The sequence below is a fragment of the Nipponia nippon genome, unplaced genomic scaffold (assembly GCF_047370975.1).
Source record: "Nipponia nippon isolate SJK-2023a ecotype South Korea unplaced genomic scaffold, ASM4737097v1 scaffold_2, whole genome shotgun sequence".
In the NCBI taxonomy this organism is placed as follows: domain Eukaryota; kingdom Metazoa; phylum Chordata; class Aves; order Pelecaniformes; family Threskiornithidae; genus Nipponia; species Nipponia nippon.
The window spans coordinates 50182521-50206031 of record NW_028262336.1 but is presented as its reverse complement, the minus strand read 5'-3'; the positions used below and the strand labels follow the sequence as shown (position 1 = coordinate 50206031).

The following is a 23511-nucleotide window of genomic DNA, read 5'->3' as shown; positions in this document are numbered from 1 at the left end:
TACCAACTCTCCCATTCCTCCTTCTGTTGCATGGTTTGACTGTGGAAAAAAGTCACCCCATACTTGGTGTGCTCATGTTCCTTGGGTTTTTTCCTCTCCCGTCACTCTTCAAGGATTGTATATATGGTCTGTGGTTTGGTTGGTGCTTCGGTTTGTTTTGGTTTTGTTTTGTTTTTTTTTCCTTCCCCCAAGATGGTGCTAGTGTATCACCTACTTATGAGGATGGGTTTCTTCTTTCTCACCTGGGTACTCTAAATTGTTGCCAAGCATCTACCTGTATTTTAAAGAGAAAAACTTGTGGTTTATTTGAAAAGTGGTTTCTTTTTTCTATCCTTCTCTCTTAGGAGAACAGAAGAGGAAATTTCATTGAAGAAGTGTAACAGAAAAATTTATTGCAGAACATGTTCTATTTTTTCTGTAGTTGTAATTTTTTCTGGTTTGTTTTGTAGTTTGTTTTTTTTTTTAATGCTTTATGTATTTGAATCAGGCTAAAATCAGGAGGTAGAAATACACTTCCTACAACTGGCAATAGAATAACCTGCATAACTCTACAGAATGTGGGTACAGAAGCTTAAACGAGACTTCTTCTAAAACAGAGATTATTTTTTTCCTGCTATTTCACATATAGCAAAACTATAATGGTCAGACATAATGTACCCTGAATCACTGATGCTTTAGTGGATCTTATTTTTTCCACACCAGAGAATAAATTGTAAACTGTGTTCTACAAGGATGTGAATCTGATAGAAAATGTTAAAACTTTTCCAACATCAGTTCCTTATGTTTATGGAGATTTTGATAGAACAGTGACTAGGTTACTTATCCATCACTGGAGAAGACTTGTTATTTTCTCTTGTCAGATGTTTTAATTAATTTTAGAAAATAGTGGCGTGAGCTTTGCCTTTTTTAGTTCCAGTTGTTTTAAACCAGTTGTGAGAACATATGACTCCTGTTTCAAAACAGAACTTAGAGAGTAATTTTATTTCCAGATGTGATAGATGTTTTCTGCCCCCAAATGTGAATTATATAGTTTTTGAAGTTAAACTGCTTGTCAGAACTGAGTAAAACTTCTCTAATTAATCTTTCTGAGTTCCTGATTTCTGGAATAATAACAATTTGATTTGCATATTTTGTAAAATAAAAATGCTATATGATTAAATGATGAAAATTGGTTCCATTTATAGACTAGACTTCATGCGATCTGAAAATATAAAGGTTGGTTGAGTAACTAAAGATGTGAAGGAGTGTTTTTCTTTTGAGGCATATGTGCTTCCTACATATGCTGACCTCTTATTCTATTAAAAATTGGTCTACTAACTGTCCAGAAAGCAATTCCCTGCTGCGACATGACCAAGAAGTGCAGAATTTCTGGAGATGTCAGCAAAGAAGGATTTTATAGGTGTGTGTATATGTATCTTGCCAGGAGGCTCGCTGAGCCCGTGCACATCCCCAGAGTTAGGGCGCGGGGTGGCGTGAAGGTGTTACGACCTCAGGCTGGTGGCTGAGCCCTGAAAGTAGGGGATGTCCTTCTGGGCTGCAGTCAGCCTGGCCCTGGAGCTCCTGGTCATACAGATGCTCTAATGCAAGGGTCCATCAGAGCCTGCAAGCTTAGAGCAGCGCTGCTGGCAAAGTATGATTTAAATAGCTGCTTGGAAGTACCGAGGGCCTGGCTCCTGTTTCAGCCAAAGTGTGTTAGGCTGCTCTGACATCAGTTTATATGCCATGTAAATGAAAATACAGGCCTCTGGTGCCCCTGGAGCAGCAGGTTCACACGTAAGTCAGCAGGTTTGGCTCAGCTCTTCATTCCTTGGTGGAAATGCTCTTTACATTTACTTTTATAGCAGACATTTAAAACCAAAGTTCATTATGCTTTGTGTGGACACTAAGATGTGGCCACAATATATTTTGTAAAGAGTCGAGGGTTTAACTGATTTAACTGTGCAGAGATTTCCCACTTTTTTTTTTTTTTTTTTTTTTTTATCTTAGGCCGTGCAGTTTAAATTCTGCCCTGTGTTTTAAAGGCCACTATGGTTCAGTGATGTTATGTGAAAATTAAAGTGCTTTGGGCCAAGAATTGTGATCTAACTATAGAACGTTATTATAGAATACCCTGCTTAATTGAGACGTAGTAAATTGGGGACTTCTTCACTGGAACATGTCCTACAAAATTGATTTATCCTGATGGTAGAGACTGCAGCTTAATGGGGGGATAGTATTGGCCTAAATTTAACTACTGCTATGTAGTCAGATCATGTCATGGATGATGTTTAAACAAGTGTGTATTTCAGCACTCTGTTATTTTCTGTTCTGTTTTGGTTTTGTGGGTTTGTTTGTTTGTTTGTTGGTTTGTTTGTTTGTTTGTTTTTTCCAAAAAAAAAGCTTTGCTGAATATAGTATGGCTACTGAATAGCGCTCCTTCCTTTTAACCCTGAACCCCAGAGCAGCCTGAGCCTGAAGGTGACCAACACTTAGGAGCTAAACCAATTCACATTCACTGCCGATGGCTCAAATCCGTCCTTGTTCTTAAGCTTAAGAAGATAAGTAAGAAATGAACATATTTCAGAACATCAGGGCTTATTTTCTTCTAGTTTGGCCTATTCTGTGAATCTGACCAGAAAGCGAGATTACAGTTTGTATCTTGTATTACAGTAGACTGAAAATATATGTAGTACCAGTGACCAAGATTTTGTTTTTATTGTACTTGGTTGTCTGAAAGTCTGAGTCTCTAAAGTCTTTCTTTCAGTACTGTATTGAATGTTAGAAATGCACCGGTGTTACTTTTCATCAAAAAAAAAAAAAAAAATCAGTATTCCAAAATACTTTTTGTATGGTTTCAGTTCTGAAACTTTGAAGGCCTTTCATTATGTTTTTCATGAGATTGGGCTTTGCAGAGTTTATCAGCGTTTACGTTTCAGAAGAGAGTGATGTGTTTGTGGCTTAACCAAAAAGCAATTAATCTGTAGAATTGTTCTGAACTCCAAAGTGAGGATCATCATAGTTTGGAATTAACTGAAAACTGTAAGTCTGATAGAAGTTAATGACAAATAGAGAAGTTAATGATAAATTCTCCCTGATACACAGGAGGGGAGGCTCTTGTAGACCACTGGAGCTGTTGCAGGTATCAGTAACACTGGCTGTGGTTGCGCTCTGTATGTATGCTCCTGTCAGATCTGATAGGGCTGAATGTGACAATAACTCTCTCTTTTTTTTTTGGTGCCCTGAGTGGAGATTGAAGGGAAAAGTGAGTTCTCAAGACCTTACAGAACTGCACATTATTTTTATAAAAGTCTCGAAGATGTTGATCGGAGTTCAAAGGTGAAGCTTGTAGAACTTAATCATCTATCGGTAGAATTAATTTTTAGAAAGTTCTGACATTAAGTATATTTATGCCACTTAACTATCTCACATTCTTTCTTAAGAGTTTATTACATGTATAAAGACTGCATTTTCCATGATTCTGCCAATTATAATTCAATGATAATTAAACTTGAGTTTTATGTGCTCTTTTTGAAATGCAAAAATGCTGTACTAAAATCTTCATATTTCTGGCTCATCAAAATTAAATGCCTATTTAGAAACCTTGTAAAGCTCTAATCTGTATTATTTACAATAGGAAGAAGAGAAAATAATGAAGCAATATGTGCTGCATATATTGCAGAAGAAATTTCATTCCTTAATTCAGTCATTTATTACATTTTCTCAAAATGGTAAATTTGTCTTAAAAATTAAAAAAATACTTGTGATAGGTGAAGAATAGTAGAAGAGCAACGTGCAGTATTAAAAGAAAAAATGTCTCCAAATACCTTTCTTCTTTGGTTTTATCATTTTGCTCTGCTGATGAGACAGTGGGCTGTGACCGTCACTGTGTAGACAAGAGTTACACACCTCACTCTGCCTATTCGTTTCTTGTTTTATTTCACAAGTCGTAAAGGTTTTTTTCTCTGTGGGAAAAGAACATGATCCCAGTGTCTTAAATTTCACAGGAACTTCACCTAAAATTATGATTCCTGTTAGAAACTGCTAAAGTGAACAAAAAGTTCAGCTGTGCTGGCAGATTACATAATAAATATTTATATTAAAATGTATCAATAATCTCATATATATTTGGTACATTGGTAATATTAGTAAAGTTGGTTTAGACATTGGCTGATTATTAACTGGCTCAATAAATTCCTGTATTTTGCATGTAGGATTTTGTGATCAGTATTTGTTACTCTGTTGTACTGACTCAGCCACTGCCTGGTAAAAAGCATCCCGGCTTCACCTGGGTATACACCCTTCTCCTTTTCGAGTCCCTAACATAGCATTTTCTTTCACTTTCTTACGCTTTGAAATCAGAGTGTTCCACTGAAACCCATGACCTTCATTCCACGCTGTCTGAACTCCTGTTCTGGCACATTTAGTTTGGCTGCCTTATTAAGAGCTTCCACTATCTGTTTACAGTGAATTGGGACTTCTCGAGATGAAGAGGGAGATGTGATGTGCTGATCAGCCTGGCTGCAACTTCCATTATAATTTAAACACTGGTGTTTGACCTTTTTCTTTACCTGTAAGTAGGGGGTTTCTATCTCAATAGGCTTCCCTAGAGCAGCTGTCAACCCAGTTTAACCCAAGGGGTCTGTTTTGAAAATGTCGAGTATTGCCTTTTAGCTCCTTTACCTCTTGAGGAAGCTTGCTGGCAGTTATGAATGCAAGGAGGTAATGTTGTTTTGTACATCATTGCCATGCATACTGTCTTTAATAATATTTATATAAATACTGTCAAACATAATGGATTAGTAGTTGGGCTTTTTTTTTTTGTTGTTGTTGTAAATAGGTAAGTAGAAATTATGCACAGGCTTTAGCGAAAGGTTTTTGGATGTAATGAAGCTGAGATGTGATCACCAGCACCCCTGATTTTAAGGTATATAAAATACCTGTGGTTACTAGAACTGCTCCCACTTAGAAAGGTTAGCAACTTACTTTGAAATGAAAAAGTAGGCTTAAAAATATCATTCAGCAGTGTTGTGCTGAAGTATAGCGAATAATCTATCAGGAAAAAAAAAAAGATCAAACGTACCTGATTTTTTTTTCTTCTTTCTATATCCCAAGTTTAATTTTCACGTGACAGCTCTGTCTGGCAGCCTCGCCTCCCATCAGTGCAATCTGTCATTCTAGATTATTTCAGTTACGTTCTCTTTCTCCTTTTGCATTTGCTGAGGAGTTGTAATGGCACACTCCTAAATCAGCAGTCAAGAAGAGTAATCCTCTCTGTTTGTATGTTGTTAAAAGAAAGAGGAGAGAAAGAGGTGGTTTCTCTTTTCCCCTCTCTCCTGCAGGCCTTCTCTGGAGTTGTTACAGAATTAGACTGACTGTGAAGACTCACAAAATGGGAAGGCTTGATTTTGGGGCTTTTATGAGTTAGGAAAATCTTCATTCTATATACCGTCATTCTATATACCTTGGTTGCTTGTCGATCACTTTCACTTTACATAAACTCACTTCTGTCTGGTAGCTGGAGAAGGAAAAGCTTTTTCTTTCACTACTTGCTTCAGTGCAGATGTTGGACTTTTTTTTTTTTTTTTTTTTTCACCTGAAAATAATGTGTTTTGGTGAAGAGGCAATAGATGAAATGCTGGGCTGATGTGGTACCACCAGGCTTAGGTTCAGGAGCCCTTCAATGTAAACTGCGACAAGGAAGGAAATCAGTAAATAATTCAGAGCCCTTTCTGTGACCTGCTCATCCATTCAGTTGATGAAGGAATGAGGAAGATTAGGTTCAAAGGAGAAATGAATGTGTTTTACTTCTGTTGTAAGATATGCTTATAACTGTACTGAGCTACCAGGAGCTAGGCAGATACAGAGATGCTGAAGCAGGGGCTTTGGTATTTCAGCTGTTTGTTCATGCCAAGTCCAGCTGTACCAGGGGGTTACAATGGGCACATTAAATCTGGATTCTATCTTCTTACCATGTTATCAGGTGTTATCCGTGTTATCCACACTTAGCGTTTACAGAGAATGACCCGTGCGTGTCAAAGCAAGCCTCCAGCATTGCACCAGACCAGATATTTTTAGTCAGGAGCTCTCCTAACCTAATCAGCACCTTAGAAGCTATTTCCATGATATTTCTCCTCCCCTTTCTTTTTTTAACATTTCAGTTGGACAAATCATTCATATTGCATTGGAGATGGCAGCTCCTTTTCCTTGCTGGATGAGAAACACTGGCGGCCCTCAGCGTAGGTCTGTGCTGTTTGCTGCAGAGCTTGGCTAGGCAGGAGCCGACAGATCGCTGCTGATGGGGTTAGCATGAAACTTCTCGAAAGCCAGATGAATAGGAGTTGTGTTCTGTTTTCCAGAAGACACTTTTGGCCCAAATGAATTTGTTGTGTATTTGCAGTTCAGTAATTCTGCTTTTTTTCCCTTGCTGTCTTTAGTTGTAACAGGGCTTATTGATGCATGTGTAGAAGATAATGAAAAGCTGCATTTCAGCTCATCTTTAAAGGCCTCAACATAGTTCGCTATCCTAAATGGAGTTGCTCAGATCACATAAAGAAAAATGCCTTTAGTGGGAAAAAAACAAGGTGTACTTCAGATCCTACCCCAGTAAGCGTGAGAAATTCCTGCTTTGGAGGAGAGCCAGTAATTCTGATTTCTAACAAAAACAACTCACATGATTTCCTTTTTGAAGGACCTGGGCCAGGCAGGTGGCCAAACACCCTGCCTCCCTGAGCTGTACCACCAGCCCGTGCTGCACACGCGAGAGCCAACTTGCTGAAAGGCTCCTTCCAGGAAGGAAATGCCAGTGACTTGGTGGGGTCCTAAATCTCTATTCCAGGAAAAGGCAAGGCCCAGTTGGTGGTGCATTTGGGACACTTGGCCTAACCAGCTGATGTTAGTTCCAGCCTTTTCTGCTGCCTTGCTCCCTCTGACGGTGAGGTTTCCCTGTGCCCACGCAGCCCCAGCATGGGGCTTGCTCTGGAATTGCTTGTGGGAGGCAGTTGGCTCTTCAGCCACAGTCTTGTACGTATGAATAATTTGTGAGCTTCCTTTGGCTATGAAAACCTGCTCGAGCCAACAGGGTGGGCCACTGAATCTCCCTCCACTTACAGGCTTCCAAACTGGGAGCATCTCTGCTGAAGCCAGCGTCACCCTGGTGGGAAAAGGTTGCCAGGAAAACATACTGGATGCAGAAGTGCCATTCAGTACAGTGTGTAGCAGAATAATTACACATTAAGGGGGGGGCTGTCAGCATGCATTATAAGCCATATGTGTATGGGTGCAGTTTAGACATAGTCATCGTCAGTGCACCAGCATTGGCTGTGCATTTCAGGCAGTGAGGAAGGCAGAGGCTGGCATCATGCTCTGCTTACAGAGGAGGCAGTTCCAGCATTCAGGCGGCCAGTGTTGCTGGGACCTCCTATTTTCCTTGGGAGAGATTCTCCTTTGATATTTTTTTTCTAACATAGTCAAGTGTTGAAAACCTTTTTTTTTTTTCTTCTTTTCATTCTTGTCCTTCTTTTGTTCTGTAACTCATCTTGTGATACTCATAACTCTTTTCTGTAGGGTCCTTTCATATCTTTCATTCCAATCCTCTGTGGCCCTTTCTTTGCCATGACCAGTTTTCACTGCTATGTTTCTATGCAATTTCTGCTATTTGGCTGGTGCCTGAAAAGCCCCATCTCAGTACAGCAGGCAGGAAACTCAATGTTCATCATGAACAGAGCTCCAGAAATGCTTGTGGCCATCCTGAGAGAAGGAAAATAAAAGAGAACCTCACTGGCAATCTGTAGATACAAAACTTAAAACAAAAAACTGCTAGTCTGCAGTTGGCCCTTGAGGCTTATTTCTGTGTCTTTGTGGGATTCAAGTATAGAAGTTTGTTTTCTTCCCAATATATAGCATTCATATACAGTATATGCAGATTGCAGAAGCGTTCACATATTACACATGTAATATTTTCAGTATGAGGGTGCTAATTGTCATTGTAAAACATACTTTCATTGTATTTCTCCCAGTGCCTGCCTGAAGCCAAACATAAATCTTTTTATCCCTCTAAATTTGTATTCATGTCAGTTTTATTCACTGCGATTTTGCTTCACTTTGTCTTGCTTTAGATTGCACATCATGCCCGGCAGTGGAGGAAGAGTGGATTTTGAAATTTTTTACGTGTCAGATTTCCCTGTATCCAATTTTATCAAAAAGCTGTCACCAACTTCTTCTGAAAGCAGCAAACCTTTTTCTTTCTAATTACATTTTTACCATATGTTCATCCAGATGGCATATGCCAAACATTTTCTAGGGTGCTATAAAATGACCTGACTTTAAAGGATTTAGCTGCTGAAGAAGCTTATGAAAAAAATAGAATTGACACTGGGGCAGAAAAATAGTCCTAGAAAGAAAGAAAGAAAGAAAAAAATCTGATAAATCTTCCCAGTTATATTTTGTGCCTGTGATATTGAATTCTCAACATACACACCTGCACGAAAACAGTGAAAATGTAGGAAATATTTTATTGAAGTGTTAAAAGTTGTCTCCTTTTTGAACAGCTGAAAATAAAACTTTTGTCTGTTGAATATGTCTAAAAAGAACTCTGGAGCTGTGAGCAACTCTGGTTTGCTGCAAAATGGAGCAAAAATGAGTTTGTCAAGCCACCAGATTCTCTGTAAAGCAGCAATTTTACTTAGGAATGGAATAACTATTTGGACACTTTTTTTCTGAAATGTCATTTCCGAGTAGAAGGCAGATACAGTTGATGCATGATTTTGACACTTGTGTCCTAGTTCTTAATAATTCTTGTGGGATTTCTTGGAGAAAATAAATTCACTTGAGATATACTGAGAGGTGCCAGGAACTTGAGGAGAGAAGGAAGGAAGGAAGATTATTTTTCATATTTAGCTACTAGTTGAGATAAATAAATGAAGGTCAATTTTTCATCTTCTGGAGAGTTTGTGTATTTCTTCTCACCTGTGACAGTTTCCTTTTTACTGTCATTGTTGTTTTGATAGTCTTTCCAGATTATCAAGGGGAAAACTATAAAATACCCTCATGTTGTTATCAGTTTCCTTAACATGGTCTCGAGTCTCAAACCATTTTACTTACAGCTAATTCCTGAAGACAGGTGATTGAGTGAGAATCAAATCTACTTTCTTTTGTTGCTGCAGTAGCTTCTACGACTTCCAGTTGCAAAAGAAATTTTGAGTGCACAACCCGAGGCTCTTAATAGAGTATGAACCAAGATGTAGTTTCGGGCCAGGATGTGCAGAGTCTTGTGGTCTCAGGGATTCAGGTGCTCAATTGTAAGTGAAGGTTTGTTCAGTGTCCTTAACTTGTATAGGTCTTTTTGAAAATCACAACTACAATCAACAAAGCAGATCCTCCACCTCCTCCGAGTTAATGAAACAGGATTTTAACAGTGCTCAGCAATTTGAAGTGGCTTTGTTATTTCTGAATTAAACCTTTGATAGAAAGTCCTTATCTCCATCCTCCTCGCCCACTTCCACTCATCAGCGCGTAAGTGATTTAACATTTCCACAGACTCTTCTCCATCATTGATCAGGATTACACCTGCTGTGTTTCAAGTCAAAACAGAGTCTATTTTGTAGTTAAATTAATCTCTGTACCAGAGACATTCTAACTATTTAAAAGCTAAGAATTAAAACTCTCAAAACCGAGAATTGGTGGTAACCTTTGAAGTAGTTGAAACAAGCTGTAATATGGAAATACAAAATGAAACACCAAAATGCAGCCTGTCTCCATGCTGTCATGCAACAGACATTTGATTATGGTTAAGTTGTTTTAGCGTTTGTGGGCATGCAGCTATATTAAACTCACCTTGAGGTATCACCTTTTCTGCTCTTTTTTTCGATGTCATTGCAGAATGGAGCTAAAGTTGTTTGGGTGCCTTTGTTATGTATTTCCAAAATAATGTTTCTCATAACCAGGGTCACTGGATTCGTGCTGTGGTTTTCAGTTTCTTAGAAGAGTTAGACCCTAAGCATTTTCCTGTGGAAATGCAAACTCCCGTGTAACAAATTTCAGCCTGCTGAGGACAGGCTTTTCTGAGCTGCCATAGACAAACCTCTCAGAATTAGCCCACTAATCCCTAAGTGTCAGGGAATGACACATCAAAATCCAAAGGCTGAAAAAGCATTGTGCTCAGATACTTTGCTTTTAATTACTAATACACATTATTAAATCAAGCTCTCATTTTAATTACAGTCTTTGTTTAGATATTCCTTGGGTTATTCAGCATGTAATTTGGATGAAGAAAATACTAAGAAGGTTTCCATAGAAAGTGTTACCAAGTTAATCATTATGAAGCTAATGATCTGAAGATTCAAAGTGCCAGCCTTAAACCATACCTCCAGCTTTCCCAAGCGTGAATTCAGGCATGCACTTGTTACGTTACACTCCCCATAATGTCCTGGGCAGCTGAATTTTGTTTGCAGTGCTGGCTGCCTTGTTGCAGCTGGTCAGTGTTCCCCCAGGTACTCTTCTTTCCTAGTTTTCTTCCTCCTTCACTCACCGTAGGCCCCTTGGGGGATGAGTGCGCACACCAATTTTATGCCACCCTGCAATGCCTCCATTCTGCTCTGTGTGTCGGTGCATGCACGCTCAGATGCCTTCTCTCTGGTTTCCCCTGCTACCCTTCCTTTTGAGTAGAGTAATTGCCATGGAGAGGTTTTAAGCGTAAGTACTTGGAATTACACTTCTGCTATGATTTTCCATAGCTGGTAGTTTATCTCTCAGAAGAAGCTGGTATATAAAACCTTAGTTCAAGAAATTCTCTAAGAATTACTCCCCTTAATAATGGTAGCTATCTCCCACTGCTCACAATAAGAGTAAATCAGAGAAGATAGCCTTTAGTAAAGCAGAGACTCATCTCAGTCATTGAAAATGGTAGAAGATAAGTATCTCTTTTTGAAAAGGTGATCTAAGGGCAGCTTGTGTTTGTGTATGTGGAATAACAGTTCATACTTAAAATCCTAGCCTTTTCCCTTTTCTTCCATTTTTCCTTCAGAAAAATAAATCTTTAGGTATAATCTAAGCACGGTACCATCTAAACACATTTTTTACTGTGTTTGAAGCAAATAGGAAGTTTGCAGTGTTAGAGTTATAAGATGCTTCACCGTCTAAGTGATGCTCTGCGTAAGGTTCCCCAAGGTGCTGTTTTGAGTCCAAGTTTATTAGATTCTGGTTTAGAACTCTTAGCATAGTTATTCTTCAGGAGTCAGTGTTTTCCATAGCTGAGACGGAGATCAAATACCTCCAATTAATGCAAAATTCAAATCAGTTTTGAACTATGGTACTACAGCTGGCAGCTCAGTAATGGACTAGCCACAGGAGGAAGTGGGTTTGTCAACATACCATCACACAAAGCTTTAAGTATTCATCTAATCTCTTCTGGGATCATACTCATATATCTTGCTGCTCCCTTGAAATACACTTCCAAAGTACTGAATGATACAAGAATATCTGATGCAGCAAGCTGTGGAAGTGTGAGATGCGGAGCCTTTTTAGTTGATGTATTTGAAGGTGGATAACCTTAAAAATCCATAAAACCTGCTGCACCACTCAGAATCATGATGGACTGTTCCTTGCTGATCCTCTTGCTTAGGCTTTGAATAACTGATGCTGTGCTGCTACAGATTCTCAGTACCAGCCGATGCAATGGCTGGAGCGAGGCATCCATTAGCAGAGCTGCTCTTTTGAGCAAATCTCTATCTGTGCTCTTGGAATTTGTTATCTGAAGTGCAGCTGTTGGTGGGGTTTTTTGGGGTTGTTTTGGGGTTTTTTTCTTCATGATTTAGTTTTCAAACCAGGCTACACAACTGCTTGAAGAGAGAGGATGTACAATGGCAGGAAAGTAGTTCTCAGTGGCTCGAGCGGTATTTTCAAGTTGCTTGTTAATATGGCATTTCCTTTTTGGAGACAGCATCAGCTCATAGTGCCCCAATTACAGAAATGGAAACAGCTGTTAGGAAGAAATGATTAAATAGAACATTTTAACTTTGTGGGAAGCTTGGTAAGGCTGTCACCTAAAGGACGTGACAAATGCGGAGTTTCGTATTCTCTATCAAAGCAAAGTTCACAAGTTGAAATAGTTTTTGAAATACCAGTGACATCTCAGAAAGTGTCCCATTTGAAAGACAAAATGTTTGAATATCTAGAAGCCCAAATCATAAATAGGAGTTGATAGGGTAGAGAGTGGCTGGGAGGTCTTGAAGATAGATTTCATAAAGAGTCTGCATAAAACTCTTTGGATTTGCTAACAGTCTTTTGAATAAACACAATAGAAAATTATCTAAAATTAATTGACAAAAGCCGGGGGAACAGGAGGAGGAGGAGAATGAAGTATCAAATGTGATGCTCTACCTAGTAAAAGAAAATATATTTTCTTGGCTGACTTCACCTTATGCGGATACTAGGAGATCACAGAGATATTCTCTCTCTCCCTCCTGTTTTTGTAAGGAAGTAGCTTCGGCTACCTCTGATCATATGCATAAAAAGGCAGCATGTTACTCTTAGGCAGACTGAATCTAGTGATAGGGATAGAGAGTTTCTTTGAACAAAAGCCCTAGAAAAATCCAGTCACAGGAATAAACTCCCACTGAGAGTTTACTGAGATTTTGCTGCTCTTCTGTGTATCAGTAATAGAAGCAGGCCATGGAGAGAATGGAAATTGATGTCATGCCCAAGGTGTATGTGTTGGGGAAAGATCAGAGAAGTTTTTGCATGTCATTGGTGCTGAAAACAGGTCTCTGAATGATGCCTTTCTCCTTATGGACCGCCAGTCTGGAGTTCTTCAGGGAATTATATTTGAAAGTGGAAAAGGGACAGGAGGTGAGAGCAACAATTCTGGTCGCATGGGACGTCCCCTAACTCTCATGTTATAACATGTCATATGTAAGATTATCAAGGATATGGGAAAATTACTTGATTTTCATATTGTTAATTATTTATGAGAAGACCAACTTTCAAACTGATGATACTGCTTACTGCTGTAGAGATATCTTTCTCTCTGATGCTCTTTGGGGCGTTCTTAGGCTGGGCATCTGGCCGTTACCTTTCTCAGAGCAGGAGCCTGTGCCCTCCCTGCAGATGGGGTTGAGACTTGGCTCCCTTTGTATACTGCCTTTATCCACCAAGAGCTGGAGTTAGCTCAGCACCTGCAGATTTACCGTCTCTTGAAGATAAAAAAAGAGTTAACTTTTGGCCAGGCAGCATTAAACAAATACCATCTGAGCTCTGTCAAGACTGCAATAACCTGATACCATGAACTGTAGTCTGTCTTCATGCTAAGCTGATCAGGTATTGCTTGTTGTTTGCAGTGGTGACCAGGTTTCCTGAAGAATATGAGTTCAATTAATGGCATTTGGAAGGCTATGACACTGGAGTGGTCTGTTTGTCTGTGTAATCGGCACTGGGAATTGGCAGCTGTGATTCAATAGGGAGCTCCAGGCATTGGGTGGGAAACACAAAGTAGCTTCCAGTTCAGTCTGCATACAGCATCAGTCACATTTCAGTGTTTATTAATGTTAATTTAGAAGTCTCTGTGCTTTCAAACCATGATCTCTTTCATGGATATGCCATGTTGGCTAGCTTTCATCCTTTTTATTATTTTGTGCTTGAAAAATCAAGAGCTTTCCCTCCAGCCATGGGAATTTTTTCTTCTAGGTACAATGGGTAAGCTTTGTCATAACGCTGTAGCTGAAAGTAAAGTATTTTAGTAATTGCTGATAAATATATTTTCTTAATATCTCCCCCCCCCGGAACAGTTTAGAGTGACTTCGGAGAGTTTACCTGAGTAGTAAATATAGAGCTGCTACCTGTGCCTTAGGTAGCCTGTTTGAGAGGACTCGGGTCAGAAACTTGCTTAACATTTTAGAAAACCAAATTTAAATGTGCGTCCTCTCTTCTTGCAAAAGACTGGCAGACTCTAATTGTTATGTTTTACATTACGAGTAGGTCACTCTATTACTTTTCCCTTCCAAAAAATGAACGATGAAAAATTCAGGCACAGATGATAAAGGCTTTATTGTTGGGTTATTTTTCTTTCATATATGGGGTATGATTAAATGTATGCTGTCAAAGACAGACCTCTTTATAGGTTGATACTATTGATTAGTATTTGACACCTGCCATCAGCATTATTATTTTATGTATAAGAAAATCTAATCGAAACTTATTAAGCTGATGTTTTCGTTCCTATAGTGAGAACATTTCAGGTATTCATCTCATATCGTTGCAGAAATTGCTTGGCTCAAGTAGATACCACAAAATCATGTTTTAATGATTTTTTTCCTTTTTCCATCTTTTATTTTTTTTCACAGTCACATGACACAATCAGCCACATTTGAAGACCCTCGAATAGAAAGCTGCCAAATAACCCCTCCAACCCCTCGGAAAGTGGAAATGAGGAGGGATCCTGTGCTAGGATTTGGGTTTGTGGCTGGTAGTGAAAAGCCAGTTGTTGTACGCTCAGTAACACCAGGTATGTTTTCCCCACCTGACCCCAAAAACAAACTTGGACTTAATCTACTGAGATGAAATACAGTTAGAAATTTGAGTACTGTTAAAATATTCAGGCAGACAAAGTAATGACAAATACTAGGTAGGATTTTAAGCCTTGTATTACTGAGTAGTTTCCCTCCTTGCACTCATTTTTGAACGTTATGTAAATGTGTTAACAAAAAGCCAGTTTTAGGTTATTGCTCTGAGCCAGTACTATTGTTTGCCTGAAAAAAGCTGACCCACTTCATTCAAGGAAAGGTCTTCTCCCTGTTATGTTTATATTGGTTTGATGTCACCTTCATTGCCATTGAATCAGTGTTTTCAAGAAGTATATTGAGTTGCAAGATTAAAACTTAGATATTTTTCATTCTTTTTATCATCAGCTTCCCAAAAACTAGTTTTCTAACTATAATATTTGGTTCTAACTATAATATTTGGTTTTGAAAAAGGGGGTGTTATTGCTGTTTTGAGTTTGGTTTTTATTTTAGTGAATACTCCTGTATAGTTATATACTGGCAAAAAGCCAGGTCAAAATAGATCCCTAAACATCTTACCTGGAGTGAAAATTAGTGATGTTTGTGGTATTTTTGAACTTACAGGTGACCAGACCTGGGACTGCTCAGTCTCCCAAATAGCGAGCTCCTGCTCTCTATGCTTAAAAGTTCAGTTGTTACATAAAATTGCCTTGGAGCCAAGGGCAGGGGTTTGACTTTGCTCCTGTTCAATATGTTCTCCAGAACCCCCGCAGAGAGCAGAGGAGAGGCAAAATCGACTTTGTGAAGTTCTGATGTCATTTACCCACGTGTGTGCATTGATTATATTTGTATTGCTTTCAGATGAAATGAGCAGTGTAACTAATATTTGAACTAGATCCAGACAGTTCTTTTCTCCCAAGTTAGCCTTATTAATGTAGTTTTATGTTAAAGTTCCGTTTGGAAAAGGTGTTTATTATATTCTGTTCCAAGTGAATAGGAGAACAGATGAGCTCAGGACAACATTCTCCTACGTGGTTTTGTGTCCACTTATGCTGGATATATAAGTGAAGTAAAGTTTTGAAACCAAACAGAGAAAACGAACAGCATTAGCTCAATTGTTAAATGAATTGGTTTTGATACTGAAACATTTTCTTTTAAGACTTTATCTTCATATTGGTAATATTATTGGGTTTCTTATGCATCATCATTGCAGAGTTTAAAGACAGAAGACTAGAGAGGATATATCTTTTCACTCACAGTTGCGATGTGACACCCTCTTCTGGGCATGTAATTGTGCTGAAAAGCAAAGTAGTATGTGCATATTATAAAGCATAAACAATATGCATTTCAGCAATGTCATAATCCAAAGCATATAGACATGTACATGTCTGATTGTATACTCAGGCTAATGCTAAATATCTGTGTCTAACTGAAAGTGGCAATGCTTTTGGATGTACGTAAAACTTGTGTTCACCAAGTCGTAGGAATGCAGGGGAACAGAGACTCAGAGACTGGAGGTATAGAAACTTACTGTCTTCAGATTGAAGGAAACAGGTTTGTTTTGCCCAGAACAGAAAAGTCGGAGGAGAGACCTGCGAATGACTTTCAAATATGTAAGTGATGTTTCGTAGGAAAGAGGAATAAGGTGTTGTCCAGTGTTACTTTGCCTGGGACAGGAAACCATGTGTTGCAACAAGGAAGATCTGGTGTAGCCACTGGGGAAACAGACTTCCTGATCTCAACAGTAGTTAAACAGGATCATTTATTTACAGTAAAAGGAGTCATCCTCAGGGTGAGCTTACAAGAATACCAGACATTGATCAGGGATGAGTAAGGTATGGTTGATCACACCTTAAAGGATTAATTAGGCCACCCTTATGGGCCCTCCAGAAAATCAGGCCCTTATTTTTAGGTGGCTAGATATGGGTTTGGAACTTAACTTGAGGAACTTCCGTAGAAGCTGCTAAGCCACTTGCTTTCAAGATTTTCCTGGTGAGAAAGTACTGGTAATGTCAGAATAGTGTTAGTGTTAAACATGCCATTAGTTGAAGAAAAAAACACTCGTAGTATGGGAACAGCACAGTGTGTCTGTGCATTTACAATGGTCTGCTAACCTGTGCTTTTTTTCATTTGTCTCCAGGCGGCCCCTCTGAAGGAAAGCTTATACCAGGGGATCAGATCATAATGATTAATGATGAGCCAGTCAGCACTGCTCCAAGGGAGAGAGTCATCGACCTTGTCAGGTAGTTGATGTCCTGTCACTTAAACTATGAACCCAGTGGCTTATTGCCTGTGCAGTCATTTGATAATACAGCAAGTCTTGCCTTCTCGTGGCTGAGAAAAGAGAAGATGATATTACTTTAGTCATAATGAAGAACGGTGAAGTATTTTAGTATTGAAATGAAGTGTCCTCTTAAATGTCCTCTGGGTAGCTGAAAAAATATAATGAGATATTGGAACAGCTCCAAAATACTTCAGTATCAAAAGAGGAATAGTATTCTCCTGGTATTTATTTTTGGCATGGGTTGTTGAAAGGATAATTCCTGGAGCAAGGCAGCTCCAGTCACTGTGTCTCAATTGTTTTTTTTTACATGAAGAAAGTTTAGTCAGGTCTGACACCTGAAGAGGAAAGAAAATGTGGCAGGGTGATTTTTGAGAGTGGATGGGTGCATGTAAACGGGAGTTTGTAGGGAAGCTCAAAGAGTGTTTGGGTGGATTGCAGGTAGTTGAGTTTGTGTGAAAAGAGCAGGCAGGGCTGTGTAGATAGGAGGCAGAAAACAAGACAAAAAAGTGACTGTGGAGAGTGCAGGAAAGGAGAAATGTCAATATTTGTAATGGGATGTACAAGGAAAGAAAGGACAGGGACTGACATGCTCAGGATGTAGAAAAAGATGTGATGTGGTTCACATAATAAGCTTTGCATTTTGAGTAACAAGAAATGTTAGTGCATTGCATAGAAAAATTACTAGTAATTAAAAAATTAAACTTAAAAATGATTATTTTAAATTACAGTAGCCTGGTTGCTGGGCACCAGTTTTGTTTCTGTATTTTCTTTCTCATTGGTGTAAACTCTGAATTGGCGGGTCTAGTTGATTCCTGGGAGATACTTGGGTTTTATCTGTGCAGGTAGCTCTCCTCAGAACTGGTAGGTGTCAGTGTTGTCAGTGTTACCCATGTAATTTTGAAAAGTCACATTTGCTTCCAGAAGTTTGGACAGGCGGTGCCATGATAGTTGTACTCCTCTTGCAGATCACAATTTGAGCAAATGGGTGCTCCTTTGCTGGGGATTCAGCTGTGAATTAAACTTCCAAAGGAGATACAGAAATAGTATAAAGATGCCAGCAACACTGATGCCTTTATCTGTGTTAGGTGGGTTTGGACAAATACATTTTCAGATTTTAAAAGAAAGTGTTAATCTGGAAGTCAACTAACAGAAACACAGCACATTAAGAAGGGGCTTCGACACTCTCTTGTTTTTTGTGACAGAGACCTCATGAACTGCAGGAACTGTCCTCATCCTAATAAATTTCAGTTCTATGCTCTGCATTGACCATCAGCATAAGCCTCACAAATGGGTCTTAAACTCATTTTTGATGTCTTTGTTTCTGCACAAAGCGATCGCATTGCAGTCTTCGTTCTTTCCCTGATTCTTTGATATCTAAGTAATCAGAATTAGGATCTCTATCTCATTTCTCTGCTGCCAGCAATATGTAGTAATAACAACAAGGAAAATAGACTGATTAGGCCTGAGACAAACTGAGTTTAGTGTGTGGCTGATTCTCTGTCTGCCTTCAAATGAGAAACTGAATAAGAATGTCACCCTTCCCAATTATGTTGACTCCATAGGTAGTGTCTTAAATTAAGTGTTGTTGAATTCCAGGAGAAGCTTTTGGTGACACTTTTCTTACACTGTAAATCTACCTCTGCTCTCAAAATCTATCTACCATTAGGACTTTGACAGAGATTCATTCTTTGACGAGACTAAGAGTGAAATGTATTGGGGTTGTATATTACAGCATTTGAAATAAAGAGCTTTCTTTTCATGCCAGTGAGGGCACCTGGGATGATTAGACACTGTCACTGTGCAGTCCTGACACGATAGCAGAAGCAATTGTTTACACCAATGAAATAACGAATCCCTTCTGTATAATAGAAGATTTTCATATGGGTTGGATAGATCTGCAACTTTGAAAACACTTGCTTTCAGTTTTCAATGTGCATGGAAGCAATTTTGAAATCTTGTTTTCCAGCTGGTAGCAGTGTATCTGTGGTCACCAATGAGTATGTTTTAGATGCATATGTTAGGCAATGGGCATAATCACAAAATCACAGAATAATTGAGGTGGGATTTCTGGAGGTCATCCAGTCTAACCTCTTGCTCAAAGCGAGCTAGTGTCAAAGTTAGATGTGGCTGCTCAGCACTTGTTGAATCAAGTTTTTAATATCTCCAAAGATGGAGATTTCACAACCACACTGGGCAGATGTTTCAGTTCTTAACCAGTGGCTTTTCAAAGAAGATAGAGAGCAACTTTTACAAGACATGGGCCAACTCCCTCGGCAGCCTTAGATGCATCCCATCTAGGGCCATGAACTTGTGAGTGTCCCTCTTGCCTAAGCAATCCCTAATTCAGTCTTCGTCTACTTCTGATCCCTAGATTCTGCCACTAAGCTTGGGGACCAGGGTGGCAGACCTTGCCACTAAAGACCAAAGCCAAGAAAGCGTCAAGTACCTCAGTCTTTTCACTGTCCTTCATTAGGTTGGCCACCCCATTTAGCAGCGAGTTCATATTTCCCTTGGCTTTCACTACTAATGTAGCTGTAGAGGCCCTTCTTGTTTCCCTTCGCATCCTGTACCAGTTTCAGTGCCAGCTGAGCTTTGCAAACTCCATTCCTGCCTGGGGCTTCTCTGTTTCTCCTGAATAACATCGCTCCATTTCCATCTCTGGTTGGCTTCCATTTTGTGCTGGGTCTTGGTCAGGCGTTCCCTGTGGAGCCACACTGGTGTCGTGCTGTGCCTGCCCTTTTCCATGCAGATTGGAGTAGACCATTCTGGCACTTGGAGGAGGCTCTCCATGAAGATCACCCGACTCTACTGGGCTCTGGCCTTTCAGAGCTGCATCCCACAGGACCTTGCCCACCAGTGCCCTGGACAAGCTGAAGCCTACTCTTTAGCTTGGACTCCTTTTCCTCTTTTCCCTCAGGATCTTAAACTGTACCATCTCATGGTCACTGCAGCACATCAATGAAAAGTTGGTATTCCAATACTGTATTTCTTCTGTGATTGCATGGTCTCTTGCTGATCAGGTATAACAAGGTATATTTTATATTCATGATGTGAAATTCTATGGCTATTTTTATGCAGCATTCCCTCAAAGCTTTTTGTAAAGTCAAGAAACGATTTGTCTTTATAATTGCAGAGTGTGGAAAAAATTAATCTGCTTTCAAAATACAGACACAAAGATCATAGTATGCCAAACAGAAAAAAACCAAACTGCATGAGAAGAAAAAGGCAGATTTCATAACCAGATGAGCATCATGCTTTAATAAGCTTAGCAAGACTCAAAACTTCCAAGCAAAAGTATACACAAATGTTAGCTGTTAAGTCAACCTTGAATGTTAAACAGAGTTTTTAGTGTAATGCAATATTTAATTGTTTTCCAAAAAGACATTGTCAGGACATTTACTTACGAAAAGAGTTATGCTATTGAAGGAAAAGAGAATTTCTGCTACAGTCTGTCTTAAATCCAAAAAATAAAAAAATATTCAGAATGTCCACCAAGAAGGGTATCTGAAAAATGTCAGTTAAATCTTTTATCATCAGGAAAAAGTACATCCCTAAGCAATAAATTTGCTTTATTTCTAAATTTTCCGCAAAATAAGTCAGAGCAATTTTTTTCAGATCATTTGTTTTTCTTCAGCCCTTTTCCTATCAGCTCCAAATTCATTGTGTACTTTTTACTCCTACAGGGTTAGAAACAGTTAGACTGGTCTTTTAAGAAAGTCTCTTTTTCGTAACAGTTTTACTACAGGAAAATGCAAGAAGATAAAGGGAGCACTTAGTGCAAAATTTTTCACATTGTCTCTTTATTGCATTTTAATATTTTAATTATGTGGGGGCTTTCTAAACATTCATTACTGAAAATAAGCTTGCTTAAGTAGAAAACTGTATTAAAGCCACCTCTGCTGACTTCAGGGGGTACTGAGCAGGAACCTGGTGAAAGATTTTGGTTTGTTTTTTAAGAGTTGAGGGGTGCTGTTGTATCCTAGGAGGTCTCAGGTCTGGAGATTATCAGGGATATTAATTATAAATATCCCCTGTAGGTCATTCTCATCCATCTAATTCTTTTGGCTCTGCTTTACTGGCAACATTTAATTAGTTTTCAAATTGTCCTTTGAAAGCCAAGGTGTATATATATATAATACAGTATGGTTTGCAGACAAAATACATATGGACTCGTTATTTCTGGGTAATGTTCAATGGCTTTTGCACCATAATATGTTCTCCTGAGCTATTTTCAAGCACAAACCCAGAAGTCATGTTTATGGTTTCCCTTACAAAGAGAGGTCACCGTTATGAGCGTCACTTATGGCTGCAGTCTAGATGTGTGTTCCATTCAAGACAGAAAGTTATTGAAGTTAGAAAAAGAGGAAGAAACAAGCCTGGTTTTCGAAATGTATGGTTACAGTCCAGGCAAGGAGCAAGCAAACAGAATACTAAAGAAAGAAGATGTATTTGAAGTGTAGTCGGTTCAAAATTGTAGCGGGAGCTACTTATCTTGGTTTTCTTTTACTGTTGATACAGATTCTGTGACTTAAAGCTTTTCACACATACTTAACAACAAGTACTTTGAGATAACATTAAAGTCATTGCACAATGTAGCAATTTTTTGCCTATTTGAAGGTGAGCAACAATGCAAAACTAACATTAGAAGGTGTGTTAATGTACTGTGTCAATTAATTGGTTGTTCAGAGGTACATGTATTTCATTATCATTGGTTAATGTTAACGTTGTATCTTTTTAGGAATCAGTTTAACCAACCAAACCTTCCTTTAAAACACTTAAGGAAATATATCTAACAAATAATTTGCCTTATAATATGTTTATAGGTAATTTCTATAACATGAATGACTGACGGGATTATCTTAGATTGTATTGAGTATGCATTAGTCTACAAGGATCCCGACATACGTAAAATGTCTTTATTTAGCAAAATATTTTACTGAAATTTTAAGTGACACACAGATGTACTGCTTACCCCATAAAGCAAACTCAGAGCTGGGCATGGTAGTGGTATTTTGTTCATACTTCAATTAAAACAGTTATCCAGGCAGCCTGTGAGGAGAGATGGGCACCTGAAGAGGGTGACCCATTCGAGATACTTGTTCTGGAATAAACTACCCTGTTGCAGAAAGCTTTATTTATGCATTGACTAAAGAAGGAGCACAGAAAACTATCTTAGAATAGAAACCTGACTTCTAGGTTGCTAAATTAGGCTAGATTAGTCCATTCCTTGAAACTGTAACAGCAGTAAATTAGTATTTGACGTCCTGTGGAATTCCACTAAAAGACTTTAATTGCAAAGCAAGAACTGAAAAAGGTGAAATTCATTAAGGGCTTTTCTTCCTTGTTGGCTCTATTTTCTATTTAAGAGAAATGACTCAAAAACCTTTCTGAAATAACTCTTGCTTTGGCAAGTTAATGTCATAGCAAGTTTTCATCAAGAGGATCTGGAGGATTCTTTCAGTTCTGCAGTAGAATTCCTGTTTTAATTTTGTATTACCATAAGACTGGAGAGAAGAAACCCTCCAGGATTTCAGGCTGCATATTGCATTTTAAGTGCTAACATGAATTTAATCAATACTGACCCTTCTCACCATCGTCAGGGAGTGGATGAGGATTCTGTCGCTGCCATTTGACTCTGTGTGTGTCAGGGGACCAGTTTGCCTTCTCTGCATCATCACAGCTAAACACAAGTGCAAAAGGGAGCTCAGTGGCCGTGCCTGTCATCATCGTCTTCTCACAGCAGCTGAAAATACCACTTTTCAAATGTAATTTCTGTCTCTAGGCTTAGACTGTTTCATATATTGGATCAAGCAATTTTGGTGGACTTAATATTAAAGACATTCTTTCTGCATCAACATCACAGAGAAAAAAAAATCAAGCATATTAAGCCATTAGTTATGATACTGCTTAGCAACCAAGAATCTTGAAACCTGCTTTTCCTGAAAAACCAGTCATGCGGACCTTTTAATCTGAAGGTACTCCATTATACTCCCAGTTTGGTATATCAATCCAGAGGCTATACCCATTTTGTTTCAGGCCTTGATCTATGAATTGCTAGTGTTTTGTTTTTTAAATAGATAATGCTGAACAGAGGGACAAAATGTTGGACCAAATTATCTGTAGAAGTTTTACAAGTGACATCAATGGAGATAAGCTTTCTGCCAGGGCATTTAATTAGCTACCTCCAATCAGCTGGCCCAAGCATAGAGCTGGGAGTCAGGATATGAGAACTCCGTTCCTGTCTGACTTGAGGGGTGTTGTTAGATGTATATCTCCTACCTTTTGAGGTGTTTCTGCAACATAATACAGAGGTAACTTACATACTATAAATCAGCTGCTGCAATCTAACTGAGAGAGCACAGATTTAGTATTGTCTACCTTTTTTCTTGGCTGCCATGGTGAGGTGCTTCTGATACTTGAGTTAATATATTGAGAGCTAATTCAGATCTCTCTAGATTTTAATTATTAATCTGTAATATGGTTTCAGAAATGCTTGCCCACCTTTTCAAAGGCCTGTAAGAGTTAAGCTGAGTTAAAAGCTGTAGAGAGATATTACTTGTTATTGTTAAAATCAATACCAACTATGGAAATTGTTCTCTTTTAAATCCATTATATCTGTGAAAGCATGCAGTCTCATATCCTTGCTCTGTTCTTAGCAGAAAGTTGGCTGACATGGTTTAGACAGGTTTTATTATTATTATTGTTTTATTAGCTCAATAATTCAAATGTTTGGAATGCTGAGAACTTAATTTATAAGTT

At 38.7% G+C, this 23511-nt stretch overlaps 1 protein-coding gene across 6 annotated transcripts in view; it reads left to right on the top strand.

Annotated features, from left to right (window-relative positions):
- The window catches only part of FRMPD4 (FERM and PDZ domain containing 4), a 311782-nt gene that overhangs the window by 220663 nt on the left and 67608 nt on the right, over nucleotides 1–23511 (top strand). For all 6 annotated transcript variants that reach the window (XM_087758609.1, XM_087758611.1, XM_087758606.1 and 3 more), the window contains exons 3-4: nucleotides 14313–14473; nucleotides 16609–16711. In XM_087758609.1, the coding sequence (XP_087614735.1) occupies nucleotides 14313–14473; nucleotides 16609–16711 (264 nt within the window). The remainder of the gene's footprint in view (nucleotides 1–14312; nucleotides 14474–16608; nucleotides 16712–23511) is intronic.